At 41.7% G+C, this 15,544-nt stretch overlaps 1 protein-coding gene across 8 annotated transcripts in view; it reads right to left on the bottom strand.

The window, feature by feature from the left end:
• The window catches only part of apc (APC regulator of WNT signaling pathway), a 30,038-nt gene extending 15,525 nt beyond the window's left edge, over positions 1–14,513 (bottom strand). For 6 of the 8 annotated variants that reach the window (XR_014596456.1, XR_014596457.1, XR_014596458.1 and 3 more), the window contains exons 1-7: positions 14,293–14,513; positions 6,630–6,785; positions 4,412–4,499; positions 4,146–4,184; positions 3,227–3,449; positions 1,446–1,554; positions 1,213–1,326 (exon numbers count right to left, since the gene is read on the bottom strand). Coding sequence is in view for 4 of the 8 variants with exons in the window: in XM_084001395.1 (XP_083857521.1) it covers positions 1,213–1,326; positions 1,446–1,554; positions 3,227–3,449; positions 4,146–4,184; positions 4,412–4,499; positions 6,630–6,764 (708 nt within the window). In the remaining 4 variants the exon portion in view is untranslated. The remainder of the gene's footprint in view (positions 1–1,212; positions 1,327–1,445; positions 1,555–3,226; positions 3,450–4,145; positions 4,185–4,411; positions 4,500–6,629; positions 6,786–14,292) is intronic. The other 2 variants (XM_084001396.1, XM_084001398.1) reach the window with 1 other exon arrangement.
• Between the last annotated feature and the right edge of the window lie 1,031 nt (positions 14,514–15,544).

Here is a 15,544-nt window from a genome sequence, read left to right as displayed (position 1 = left end):
GGTTTGACTTTGTCGAGTGTGATGGCACAGAATACATGATCGTACAATAAAGATTGGTCGTCCCAAAAAAATAAAAATAAAATTTAATTTAAAAAAAAGAAAAAAAATCGATTCTCATATGAGAATCGATTTTTAAAAATTGCCAGAAAAAAATTGTGATTAATATAAAAATCGTTTTTTTGGCCCAGCCCTACTAATTTGTGGTCAAATCTGTCAACATTAAATGTTAGTGCTTAATTTTTCTCCACATCTGCTGCTGTCGGTGACTTTCTGTCCGTCATGTCGCCTGTCAGTTTATTAATTGTCTAGTTTTACTGTTGCTTTTTGTGCGTAGCTTTTTATGTGTCTAGTGTCCATGTTCTGCTAGTTTGTTATTGTGTCTTGTGTAATCAATGTCGATGTTGGTGTTGCTGCTTAACGTTGCTTCTGTTTTGTCTGTTGTCTGAGCTGAGTTTATGTTAGCTTGTGTGTGTGTGTGTGTGTGTGTGTGTGTGTGTGTGTGTGTGTGTGTGTGCGTGCGTGCATGTGTGTGTGTGTGTGTGTGTGTGTGTGTGTGGACCTTTGTCTACTTTTCTGCCTTTTAAGCTTAATTCAGATTTAGCCATCTAATCCTTTAATGTATTATCTGTGTTTATAACTAAATCCTTTTATTCTAGCAACTATACTTAACGTCAGTCCAGAGACAGCAGATTCTGCCATGTTTACATTTGTTAAAATGTTTTATTAATGTGCATTCTCTCTGATTTTTAAACCTTTAAAGGGACAACGAGGAGTTTCTATTTGGTTATAAAAAAGTCTCACATTAATGTGGATGAATCTACGTTACCACTTGTTAATGGGCCTATTTTCGATAAATATATCGTTTTGTCTCTATCGTTATTTTGTTATTATTAGTGGTGGTGGAAATGCTGGTCGAGCTGACCAACGTTTCCTTACTTTTGATTTTGCGGCGAGTCATGAGAATAACGCCGCCGAATCGCCGTTTATGGTCGGAACTAAGACGGTATGTGATCGTCTTCCAACCTCTGACTTTAATTCTTGATGAATGAAAACATGAGTCTGTCTTGCGCCGATCAAAGAATTTCACGGTGCGGAGGCTCATAAATGTAGTGAAAACACTTTGCTTTTCCAAAACTCCTCGTTGTCCCTTTAAATAAATAAATAAACCATTAGGAGATAAGATGGGATGGCGAGGGGGGCGTGGCCTCCTACCTGCGCTCTCCTCTCCATCTCCTGACAGGAGCCCAGCTGCTCCTCCATCGCTGAGCGGATCTGACGAGCCTCAAACTCCAGCTGCCGACGACTCATGTCCGTCTGCAGAGTGAACTGGAAACACAACGGACAACTGACGGCTTCTCCATAGCAACAACAACAGCAGCAGCAGCAGCAAAGGATCATGGGTAATGTTTACAGTGGTAGAGAGTGTGAGAGTGGTCCTGTCTTACGTTCTCGGTGAGCGGCAGACTGTCGATCCTCTTGGTGAGGTTCTGCAGCTGAGCGTAGTACCAGTCCTTCTCCTTCTCCTCCTTGTCCAGCTCAGCCAATAGGAGAGACCTGCAGGGGAGCAGCAGCCAATCAGGTCGCTGTCAGGTGAACCAGCCCACATTCACGCCAGATTTAAAGTAAACAGCGGTGATATTTTTGCTTTTTTGCCGCCTCTGTTCCTTCTTCAGTGTTTTACACCTATTCATTCATTATCTGGTCTGGTGTTGGAGTGAACTCAGCCTCAACCATCTCTTCCCCAAATTCAAATATAGATATTACTTTACTGTATTAAAGGAATAGTACAGCAAAAAATGAAATTCTTGTTTTCTGTTTAGGCTGTAAAAATGTCCTAAATGACGTCGTTTGGAGGAAACTCTGGACTATATCCCTTCAGGACACTTGGATTGCAGTGGACGAGCAGTGTGGAGGAATATTAAATGGTTTGTGTGTAGTTTTATGGACGTTTTTGTGTCAGGCGCTATTGACTCTCATATAAAGTTTTCGTTGGACTACGAACCGGCCTCCCGGGTCTCCAGATGCACTTTGAGGAATAAAAAACTACTGTGGAGCATGAAGGTGAGTCAGTAATGACTGAATTTCATTTTTTGGCGAACTATTCCTTGAAGCCCCAAAGGGAAATTATACAACTTGTTCTTTCTTGTTCTGCTTTCAAGCTTCTTCTTCTTTTTTTTTTTTTATTCTGTCGATGCCCAAATCTCCACCAAACATTTTGCTTCTTCATCAAACCACTGCAAATTATTTTACTATGATGTCACTGTTCCCAGGAAAGAACAAACTATTTCTTGGGAACCGACTTTTCAGGCTCTGAACCTGTTTTTATTTCGGTAGGCGTGGGCATTTTGATTACTGGAGTAACCGATTACTTTAATAAAAATAGAATGGAATAGAATAGATTTACGCCCCGGCCGCCTCAGAGGGGAAAACCATTTTTTGTTGTTGTTTTGTTTCCCAGTCATTAGCGGTGCTTATTTATCAGTCCACGCTACATTGTGGCGACTGCGCTCCACTCTGCCTCGCGTCGTCTCAGGAAACAACTGGGAAGGTTTCAGAGTGTTTGTGTTTTCTAACCGACTTGATGAGACCTGTCGTCTCCCTCCCTACGGCTTAACCCCGAGGGGAGCCACCGCAGATTCTTATAAAAGGTTTGAAAGTTCGAGACTCGATCCAAAAATGCTTTTACACAGCAACAAAACAGTTTAACACTATGAGAAACCCGAACCATGGCATGATGATGTAGTTTGATCCGACGCTAGACTGAGCTCTAACATGACATTTTTTAAATCCTAGGTTAACCGGGTAATAATTCGTTAGCACATTGCCTATCCGTGCACGTGCGGCCGGTTCAAAGTTATGTTCAGGAACCAGAACCAGCTCAGAGTAGAGGTGGGCGGATGAATCTAAAATGTCGATAGTATTGATACCAACGTTGGTGAACTCTGCTCCTCTCTCACTTGGCTTATGCTCAACTAGCAGAGTGTTTCTATTATGAACATAATCATGATTAATTAAAGGAAAAAGTACAATATAATTCAATGATCATGAAAAATCTAATTTACATAAATATTGATGCTTTCACTTCATAAATGACGATGCATTTCTCTCCCCTACATAAAACTAGATGCACTGCTAGTCAGTTAAACTGTGTTGCAAGTATAAAAGTATCAGTATTGGTATCAATATCGTCAATACTGGTCATAGCAGGTGACATGGCTCTCAGTACCTCTCCTTCTCCAGCTCCTCCAGGCAGCGGTCGTGGCTGTCTCTGCCCGCAGACGGCAGCCCTCTCCTGGGGAAGGCCGCGGACGCCGAGGGGCCGGGAGCCGCGGAGCCTCCTGCTGCTCCTCCAGGAGCCGAACCAGAGGAGGTGGAGCTGGAGGAGGAGGAGGAGGTGGGAAGAGGAGGTCTGGACCTGGACTTAAAACCTGCAGATTCCACACTCATCTCTGGAGGAGAGAGAGAGAAAGAGAGAGAAGCAATTAGACAGAGTGTGTGTGTGTGTGTGTATATGTGTGTGTGTGTGTGTGTGTGTGTGTGTGTGTGTGTGTGTGTGTGTGTGTGTGTGTGTGTGTGTGTGTGTGTGTGTGTGTGTGTGTGTGTGTGTGTGTAAGCAAGCAGAGGATGGTAGATCAATAATCTGTAACAGTGGGTGTGTTTGTTTTGTTCACCTTTCAGTTGTTTCAAAGATGCATCGAGATTCTTAACGGGACGATTCTGAATCGATGCCGTTATGTCACATCATCGATATTTAAATGTAAATAATTGAATGATGATGTTGTTCACAAACAGAAACAGTGATTTATTTTATTTTATTTTATAGAACAATGACAAGATTTATGTTTTGTTTTTTAGAAATTAACAAGTGCACCTTAAAGTAGCCTAAGCCTTTTTCTTTTTCTCTGTGTGTTCAGACTTCAAGGAAGCTGCTGTGTTGTGGAAATGCATTTAAATGATATTCTATTATTCTATTTTATTTTCTGTAAATAAAAAATTATCATATTTTATGTAACTAATTGTGTTTTGTTTTGGTAAAATGCCGCCTAACGTCCAAATTGATGTTCTCTCTCAATGCTTATCGACTGAAATGTTTCTAAACCTTGGATCTAGGCTCCATCTCTACCAGCTCATTTTCTGTCGCCCACCTGTGCCTTTTCTTTGCATGTTTCTTCTTTCTTCGTATACTGTAAAATAAATGAGTTTATGAAAATAAAGTTTAAAAAACAAAACAAAACATGTAGCATATTTATCTGCCTATTCATGTTAATCAATGAAAAAAACATGTGTTGCAACATAAAGAATTGAGGATGTGACGCATCTAAATGCATCGTATAATCAAATCAAACCGAACTGTAGAGTCGGTGAATCGTAACTGAACTGAGGTCAGTGGAGATGCGTCGCCGGCCGCTACCTTTTAGTCGTTCGATGAGTTCCAGCTGAGATCCAGATGTCTCTCCAGAGTCTTCTTCTATGGTGCCCTGCAGCTGCTTCAGCACTTCCTGTTCCACATGATGAGACAATAAAAAGTGGGAGTGTGACATCACAGTGCATCACTGTCTGAAATCAGGGTGGTTTTCTTTTTTTTTCTCTTCTCATGTGGCCACCGGGGGCGTCACACACACACACACACACACACAGTCACACACACACACACACACACACACACCTCAGCAGCACATTAACATGATCAATCATCAATAAACCAACAAAGATTAAAACACAATCAAAACGACAACAAACTAATTCAAAAACTCTCTCTTTTCTTTCTCTCTCTCCGAGTCTCTCAGCCCTGTTTTTCAGAATAAAAGCTCGAGGCTTCGTTCACTCACCACGATGAAACGACATCGCTCATACAGCGACATGATGAAACTAACAACTCTCTGACTGTTTGCTGCTCATCCACACAAAACAGGAAACGGGAAACAGGAAACAGGAAGTGAGCGAGTTTGGAGAGGAAGAGGTGGACAATAAAGAATGGCCGACCGCGAGAAGAAGAATAAAACTACACAACAACAGGCCGAGACATGAGGAGAAGAACAACGCAGATCAATAATAATCAAAGAAACAGATAAAAACAGCGACAAAGACGAAGATGATCGCACAGCACAGACCGCTCACTCCGACATGTTTCCTAAGCTGCTCCTGTTCTGTGGAAATTAAGACCAAGATCCTCACACACACACAGATATCTCACTGCGAACAACAACAAGGAGCTCATTCTGAGGCGCAGCGCAGCGCGTGATTGGTGGAAAATACCACAAGTCTATTCTGGGCTGAAGAGAGAGAGACACCGAGTTTACATGGTAGACAGAGAGAAAGAGAGAGAGAAGATATCAGAGCTGTTAACACTCAGTGGTACTACTGCAGAGATGTTGCAGTAGTATCACTATATACATAATACAGTACTGTGGTCATGGGCGTAATTTATGGGGGGGTTAGGGAGGTTATAAGCCCCTAATTAATCATATAATTGCAGTGGATGAAAATATCTCCAAGTTGGTACGAGGCAGTTGTCGTTTTTACGGATTTAATTCCATTTGAAAGCATCGAAAAGTAAATAATTAAAGGTCCAGTCTGTAAAATGGAGGGAAAACCATGACATCGAGCGTTCAGATTCTAGATAGCAGCGCTCCCCCCTCCCGTCGGCAAAGTGACGGTGGCCTCTGGGAGTATGAAAGGAGGTGAAAATCTAGATAGAATAATTATAAGGCCACGAAAACCAAACAGATTTTGTTTTATAGCGATTATGCACTTATACAAATATATTCATGGGTAGTAGATTCAGATTTTGCCAATAAACCTTGACAATTATTACACACTGGACCTTTAATAATCGGACCATGTGAAGCTGGTTGCAGGCGGACTAACTGTCAGCATGGTCGTATCCCAGCTGCCTAAATCACCAACTGTGTCATGAGTTCATCTGCCGGGTAAGAAAGAGCTGCACGGTGGCGATAAATTAATGAATAGGCGTTAGTCCTGTCAGAATAAACCTAAGTAACAACAAAACAAAATATGTTAAGAATAAAAAAGCTTAGCTAAGAACAAAATCTACACAGACTCAAGAGCAGACATACGCACATCTGAGAGCTGACACTTGTGCTAAATAATTGATTTTTTGGCGTTTTATTCTGTTCTGCAGTTGTATAATATAATATGATATGAATTATAAATCATTTTTTTAGAATGTATTGATTGTGTTCTCTTAAAAAACACTATAGACACTTAATTCATCAGCTGTGAACATTTCGGCAGACGAAGAACACATTCATGAATCTGACGTAGAGTTTTTGTAATAAATTTCTTAAGAACTAAATTTCTAAGACTTAAGAATGAATTTAGAAGATATTGGTGAGTGAGGCCCAGTAAATCAGCCTCATCTTTTTATCAAAGTTAATGAATTTGCAGTAGGACTATACACTGACTTTTTTTTTTGCTTAAAAAATCCTTATACGAGCAGAGATCGTAACTCCCCCCAAATGTCTAACCCAAAGTTACGCCTTTGACTGCAGTACTGTGGTGTGTACAATACTGCGGTAGTGTAGTAGTATAATATTGCAGCAGTGTGTTGTGTACAGTACTGCAGTAGTGTAGTACTGCAGTATTGTGTAGCAGCGTGGCGGCCTCACCTTCATGTTGGACGCCTCGGTCTCCAGCTTGGTCAGGTGGTTGGAGTTGTCCTGCAGCTCCTGCCTCAGGTTGGAGTTCTCCATCTTCAACACCTCCACCTGCCTCAGCAGCTGGTCGTAGGACGCTGCCGCCATGTTGAAGCACCCACAGCTGACCTGGAGATGTAAACAACAACACCACACGCTGTACTGCTGACCTGTAAACAACAACAACAACAACAACAACAACACACGCTGTACTGCTGACCTGGAAACAACACAACAACTACAACAACACCACCACACGCTGTCCAGCTGCCAGACTGAGAGCGGCAGCAGGAGGTCGTTGTGATCAGATGTTTGGACTTTTGACCTCAGACTACTCAGTACTTCACCGGTGCTACAGTATAAATACTTCACCAGTACTAGAGTATAACTACTTCATCATAACTACTTTATCAGTATTACAGTATAAAGTCTTCACCAGTACCACAGTATAAATACTTTACCAGTACTACAGTGTTACTACTTCCTAGGGATGGGACTTTTTGTCGACAAATCGACAAAAAATCGACACATGCTCCCCTCGACAAAAAAAATGGAGTGTCGAAATGTCGAGGGGGCGGGGCTTGTGGGATTTCCATGTGTAAATTGTATTTTGTCTTTCAATATTTCCTATTCAAATAAACAGCAGAAAGTGCCACTTTTCCCCTAATGAAATAAATGAAACAAATGCACTTTTTCTAAATGGGATACTGAGCTACTTGACCCTCATTCTGCTTCACATGTGACGGATGTGAGCGCATGCTGACAGGCGACAGAGTCAAGAGATCAGCTGTCCGGGCTCCCTGCAGTCTAGGTGACGGTGCGCTGTTGATGACGAGTCCGGCTCCGCAAAAAGGGCAAAACCACGGGCAAAACAGGTGGATGCAATGGTTGCATTCTCCGTAGAGGACCACGGACATGCACGGAAAAAAAAAAAAAAAAAAAGAAACCGAATGCGTGCTGCCTCGTCCGCTTGTGCCGACAGCGGCGTTAATAAACCACAACAAAAGCACGTGTACCCCCCCCCCCCCCCCCCCCGCATATCTGCTGCTGCTGTTAAAAAAAAAAAAAGTCGACACATGGGCCTCGACAATCGACAATCCAAATCCCGTGTCGTTCCCATCCCTAATCAGTACCACAGTATAAATAGCCTACTTCATCAGTACTATGCTACAGTATTACTTCTTCACCAGTACTACAGTATTACTACTTCATCACTACTGCAGTATTACTTCATGTACTGTAGCAGACGACCACAGTGACGTTGATTTCACTGTTGTGCTGCATCAACCAATCATGTGACTCCTCCTCCAGAAGCAACAACACCACCAACACTTAAAGGCCCCATGGCATGAAAAAGGTGACTACTGCCCCATGCATCAAACTGGTCATAAACGGAGAAACACACACCGCCCATTTGTAGGAACTGTCTCTTTAAGACGAGCAGATAGCACTTCCTCCTTTCTGTGATGTCACACACAAGGTAACTCTTTTTTTTTTTCAATTTTTATGAATGCAGCTTAGGCTTCAGTTACTTGCCTGTGATTGGCCCGACCACACGCCACTCAAAAACAGTCAGCCAATCAGAGGAGAGGTTCTCATTCTCTCTTCTGATTGGCCAAATGAGCTGTGGCTGCTGGAGCTCCAGAAAGAGGCAACAGAAAGGGGCAATATAAACGATATTAAGCAGATCACAGGTACTCAAAACCCATAATGATACATCTTGTTAGGGATATCAGCAGGTAAATAAACCCAGAGAAAAGTGCACAGCATGGGCCTTTAATGTTCATCACCGGCTGAGCTACGGCTGAGCTCTGGCTGAGCTCCGGCTGAGCTCCGGCTGAGCTCTTCAGCAGACGGATGATGCCATTACCCAATTAATCAATTAGTTGATTGCAAAAATGAACCCGTATTCATCATTTCAGATGTTTTCCTAAGCCTGTTTTTCCTCACAGGACGGAGAGAAACTCTGACGAGAAGACGACGTCTTGGTGTTGAACATGTGATCCTCGGGTTCAACAGACAATCAGCTGATAAATCAATATGAAAACCGCTATTAGCTGTGTCTTTAACAGTGCAGGTCACTGTTAACACCGTTATCACCCAATCAGCAGCTGCAGAACCAATGAAGCCTACATTTCCCATGATGCAACAAGACAGGACCAGGTTAAAAACCCTGAACACCTGAACCACAATGACATCACTGTGACATCACTGTGACATCAGAGGTGGTTTATGTTCACAAATATATAATCAATGATCTATAATCAAACCGATGCCAGTTGTTAGCTGATCAGACATTTAATGAGAGAATAAAACAAACGTTCACCGATCAAACAACTGAGACACTGATCGATCGATCAACCAACCAACCAATCAATCAGAAAGGGAAAACCTTACACTTCTACAGCACACACTACTGCAGTACTACTGTATACTACTACAGTACTGTTTTACACTACTACAGTACTACTACACACTACTACAATGTTGTTATACACATACTACTACACTACAACTAGGGGTGGGCGATATGACGATATTAGATGGTGAAGGATTAGAGCGTGTAGACGATCTGCCAAAGTGCAGAGATCGTAGGATCGTGTGGGGCTCATTCTATAAATTGCAGTTCTATGCTGATGCACCGACGCACCAGACGTATTACGACCAATCATAGCGAATTACGGGCAGTGACGCACTTTCTTACCCGCCTCCTTGTTTGTGTGTGTAGCGGTAGTCGCATTGAGAACCATGGCTGAAAGCCAAAGCACGAGTTGGTCGCTTTTTTTTTTTTAAACAGCATTTCACTATCTCCCATCAAAGACGAATATTGACCCCTTGCAGCTACGTCACAATTAGAACGTGACGCGAGAGGCGACGCCATGACGGACGGCAGAAAGTGCTCAGTGATAATGTACTGTGTATGGTGCCGTCCAACAATGTGGCTCGATCACTTCACACTACAACCTCACAGCATTATCACTTATTTAAAATAGAATATCTACTCATCCGTTGCAATATATGTTTGTTATCATAGTAGTGCATGATATATATATATCGCTCACCCCTAACTACAACAGTATTGTTTTTACTGCAATATTACTGTACACTACTGCATGAAAAATGTATACTACTACAGTACTACTATACACTACTATAATGTTGTTATACACTACTACGTGAAAACTGTACACTACTACTACAGTATTACTGTGCACTACTACAGTACTGCTATACACTACTACAATACTATTATACACTACTGCACTACTACAGTACTCTACTACAGTACTACTGTACATTACTGCAGTACTACTGTACATTACTGTACTGCACTGCACTACCATACACTACTGCATGTCTACTACATTGCTGTAAGATTACTATACACTAGTGCATTACTACTATTTACTACTGCATTACTACTCCTCCATGCTACTGCACTACTACAATACTGTACTGCAGTACTACTGTACATTACTGCAGTAATATTGTACACTACTGCTACTACTATACACTATTGCAAGCATTACTACTATTTACTACTGCATTACTCCTCCATGCTACTGCAGTACTCCCATACACCACTGCAGTACTACTCTACTCTAGTACTGCAGGTTGGACGGCTGCTGCTGCTGCTTCTGATCGATCAATGAAACTGATCAGTGATCAGTTCAGTTCAGACCATGACACCAATAACAATAAAGACCTTCACTCCCTCATCCATCCATCCACCGCCCCACCGCCGCCCCCCCTCCCTCCCCCCTCCGTGTCCTCCATCCTCCATCACTGATCGGCCATTTTCTCTCCATTTTCTCTCCTTCATCCCTCCATCTTCATCCCTCTCTCTCGCCATCCTCCCCCACTCTCGCTCCCTTTTTTTAATCCCTCCATCACAGAAAACAGAATAAATTAAAAGCAAAGAAAAACGAGCAGAGAACACTAGACAATGAAGACCCCCCCTTCCCCCTCTCCTCCCCTCCCTCCCTTCCTCCTCTCCTTCCTCATCCTCTATCACTATAATCCACTCATCACTAAATAAAAAGCAGATGAAACTAAATAAATGAATGAATGAAGGATGGATGGAAAGATGCTGGATAAAGAAAGAGAAAATGGCAGCTCACCCCATCGCTGTCGCCTCCATCTCCCTCCCTCTCTCTCTCTCTGTCTGACAGAGAGAGAGCAGTCAGCTGGGCGAGCAAGCAGCCAATCGGGAGCCAGAGAGACGGGCAGATGAGGGGAGGGGGGGGTTGGGGGGGGCAAGGAGGGAGGGAGGGAGGGGCAGCCCCCACCTCTTATTCCCAGAATGCTTTGCAAAAAAAAAAAAAAAAGCTACTGCAGGCAGGCAGGCAGGCAGGCAGGCTGACCGGGTTACTGACACACACACACACACACACACACACACACACACACACACACACAGACACACACACACACACACACAGACACACACACACACACGGGGGAGAAGAGCAGCGTCTCCTCAGCTGACAGTGATGATGATCGGGGGGCGAGTGAAGGAGTGAGAGGAGTGAAGGAGTGAAGGAGTGAGCGACCGACCTCTTAGCAACGGTGCAGAGACTGTTGCATTGTGGGTCTTTCTTTCTACCAGCGAGATGCTGATGAATACTAAATGTGTGTGTACAAAGACAACGCTTGTGCAACGCGGCGGTGAAAGTGGAAAGTTAATCATCATCCACACGATCGATAACCAACCGATCAATCCTCTGAAAACATGACACACAAAACTGTCTGTGTCACCTGTCTCCGAGCCCGTCGGCCAATCAGAGCCCACGATGATGAGAGGACTGATACACAGCGGGATAATTTAATGTTATTGATCTCACAGGAGTTGTAGTTAGTGAAGTACAAACAGCCAATATTGCAGTAGTTTGTGTACTCAGTAGGGGTGTCACGATTTTGATTTTTTATCGAAATCGATCGAAATTACGTCACGATCTCGAGCATCGAAGTCAAAGAGAGGATCGACGATGCCACCGCCAGTCTGATCAGGACCTTATCAGGTCCATGGCAGCACAGCAGCTGCAGCTCTGCCCCGCTGTCACGTGACTCTGGCGTATCAGCGCAATCTGTTTACATTATATTAAGCCGACATCAGGAGAATAATGAGACACGACGGTAAATTAATGAAAATAAAATTATGATAATGTACAGATATAAATATATTTGTTTCAAAACCTTGGGGGCAATTTTGGCCCCAGGATCGTGATTTTTTGGGGCATGTTACCTTTATATTGTAAAGAAATTATTTAAATGTGACCATTAGTGCCTAATGTGATACATTATGGAAATTGCATCACTTATATGTAGCCCATCTTTTGAAATAAGATTTACTGTACAAAATTTGATGAATAAAACCAATGATCGTAGACTAGTCTGAAAATAGCATAGGCGTCTGTGCTGTAAGAAAAAGGAAAAAAATCGAGAATCGAATCGAATCGTGACCCTAAAATCGAAAATCAAATCGAATCGAGGATTTGGAGAATCGTGACACCCCTAGTACTCAGCCTACACACACACACAGTTGATTTTCTGCCCATGTATCAATCAGCACAGAGGGATCTGAAGATGATGTCATCAGTGATCAGCTGAACAGGTATCTGTTACTATTAATTAAGACTGATCAATAATCATTAATCTAACGACCAACGTGTTTATCATTTGATTTGATTCAGTTTTATACCTCATTAAGTAGTACTATCACTGAGTGAAGTAGTAGTATGACTGGACACAATAGTGCTTTCACCGAGTGAAGTAGTACTATCACTGGATACAGTAGTACTATCACTGTTGACAGTAAGGCAAGGCAAGTTAAAGGTACAGTATGTAAGAAATCTAAAGCAACTGGCCGTAAAATCCTCCTAATATGTCACTAAGACTCAGGAATAATGTTCATATAACATGATGAACTCACCAACAACAATAGTACAGCCAGAGTATTCGCATTAAAAATCTTTTTTTGCAGACTGCAAATCATGTTTTGAATTTACGTGTTTACATGTTGCACCACCTAGCCCTCTCTCCCAGTCACGGCAGCGTCAGTGGCGTTTCAGCCTCAGTCTGCTTCCACTGAGCTGCTGCTACAGCTGGGAGAAAAAATGAGATCACTGTGTTTTGAATTTGACTGCAGTAACCGTTTTTGGCCACATTCTTACATATGGCACCTTTAATTTGTATAGCAGCACATTTCCGCAACAAGACAACTCAAGGTGCTTTACATATTAGCAAAATAAGAAGCAAACATTATTTAAAAACTATCACCTATCATTTAACTATCATTTAAAGTACTATCACCGAGTGAAGTAGTACTATCACTGGATACAGCAGTACTATCACTAGATACAGTAATACTATCACTAGACACAGAAGTGCTATCACTGACTGCAGTAGTACATCAGTAAATGTAGTAGTACTTTAAACTACACCTGACCGGATACAGTAATACTGTAGCACTACAGTAATCAATGGATTAGTAGTATCACTAGATACAGTAGTTCTATCACTGATTACAGTAGTGATTTCACTGACTGCAGTAGTACTTTCACTAACTGCAGTAATACTATCACAGACTACAGTACTACCACCACTGGATTAGTAAAATCACTGACAACAGTAGTAAAATCACTGACTATAGTAGTAAAATCACTGACTACAGTAGTAAAATCACTGACTGTAGTAGTGCTACCACTGACTACAGTAGTAAAATCACTGATTACAGAAGTAAAATCACCGACTGCAGTAGTAAAATCACTGATATAGCCTAGTGGTAAAATCACTGACTACAGTAGTAAAATCACTGATATAGCCTAGTGGTAAAATCACTGACTACAGTAGTAAAATCACTGATATAGTGGTAAAATCACTGACTATAGTAGTGCTACAACTGACTACAATACTTTCACTGATTACAATAGTAAAACCACTGATTACAGTAGTAAAATCACTGACTACAATACTTTCACTGATTAAAATAGTAAAATCACTGATTGCAGTAGTACTACCACTGCCTACAGTAATGCTATCACTTACTGCAGTAGTAAAATCACTGACTGCAGTAGTAAAATCACTGATTGCAGTAGTACAATCACTGACTGCAGTAGTGCTACCACTGACTACTGTACTTTCACTGATTACATATCACTGATTGCAGTAGTACTTTCACTGCAGTACTATCTCACTGACTGCAGTTACACTACAGTAGTACCATCACTGAATGTAGCAGTACTATGACTGATTACAGTAGTACCATCACTGAATGTAGTAGTATTATGATGACTGATTACAGTAGTATTATCACTGCAGTACTCCACACATACAGTAACGGTGGGCAGCTGTTAGCTAGGCTAGGCTAACCGTTAGCTTCACTATCCGGCGCCTCGTCTCGTTTTTCTCTGATTAGATCCAACAGAGCAGCCGCGGTGCTTCACATTAACACACCCGCTTTTCTCCTTCTTCTCCTCGGTGTCACAGAACCGGTGGTAACTTTCCCCGGTTCGGTCCAAATAACCCGTCCTCCAACCAACCAACCAACCACCGACATCCAACCAAAACAAACGGGTTAGCACGGAGCTAAGCTAACAGCTAACAGCTAACGGCTAACGGCTAACGGCTAACTCACCTTCCCCGCTGGAGGAAACGACCAAACTCCGCTTCAGACGGCGGCAGCTTCACGGAAACATCCCCGGAGAAAAACACACACCGCCGGTAGAGGAACCGTTACAGGTGTCCGGGGCCTCCCATTATTCCCGATCAGAGTGGGAAAAATAAAGTTGAACAAAGTTTTAGCACGGTCTTTTTGTTGTGAACAAACTGCTGCTGCCCTCCGCCATCTTGTTTGTGTGTGTGTGTGTGTGTGTGTAACTGGGTGCAGAAGTAAAGTAACGTTACCGTCTATGACAGGTTACATTTAGGACACAGTACTTAAACTATTCGAGTACCCTGATTTTCCCTGGGTATTTTTTTTTTTTTTTAGGTAAACTAATATTCCAAGAAAATGTTCCCGTCTTTTGTTATTCTGATTTATAACTCCCTTTTTTATTTATTATTTCACTGCTCCCTTTTATGTTGAATTAAAATACCTGAGTGATACTTTATCTGATACTATTTGGTGTTGTTTTGCTTTTGTTTTGTTTTTCCTTTCCTTCATGAGTCCTCTAAGGTTTTGTTTTCTGCACTTTTATATTGCACTTAATTTGTTGTTGTATTATTATAATTATCCTCTGTGAGAGTTTGTACCTAATGTCAATTTCTCAATTTAAAAAAAAAAAAATTTCCAGGGTGATGGAGCAGAGTCTTAAATACCATGTCGTTAATTGATCAAATGGTCAAATGACTGAGTTTATATTTTAAAGTCTGTGTAGTTAAAGCGCCACTGGCCTCCCAGTTAATCTCTGCTGCCTCTGAATTCAGTTTTATTCCATCAAGGTGAAACTAGTTAAACATGATTAACAATTAAATATTCAAAAGCTTGAATATCCAAACCAATGAGATTTTTTTCTAAACCTGCAGCTCTTGAAAAAAAAAAAAAAAATCAGAGCTGGCATTAGTAGTTCTGAACATTTCATTTTAAGATATTAAATTCGTTTTTTCTCAACAAGATGAAGTGAGTAAGATGTTAAATTCAAATAGAAACATGTCAGTTTGTGGTAATATTTATTAACAATATGTCAACTGCCAATAGCAAGTAAAGCTATGTCTCTTTATTAATTTAATGCTTAGTATGGCAAGATTTTACTAATACAACCATTAGTGAAAGGAAGTTGACACTGAAAAATGCTAATTAATCCAGAATACAGCCAAGTTAACGTCAGTCAGAGCCATTTTATTGTTTCTATTTGACTTCTTATTGACATTTCTGTCTTTCTTTTTTC

The sequence above is a fragment of the Trachurus trachurus genome (genome assembly GCF_905171665.1).
Source record: "Trachurus trachurus genome assembly, contig: scaffold_125_arrow_ctg1, whole genome shotgun sequence".
NCBI lineage: Eukaryota > Metazoa > Chordata > Actinopteri > Carangiformes > Carangidae > Trachurus > Trachurus trachurus.
Note: the sequence above shows the minus strand (reverse complement) of the source record. Positions and strands in the feature narration are given on the sequence as shown.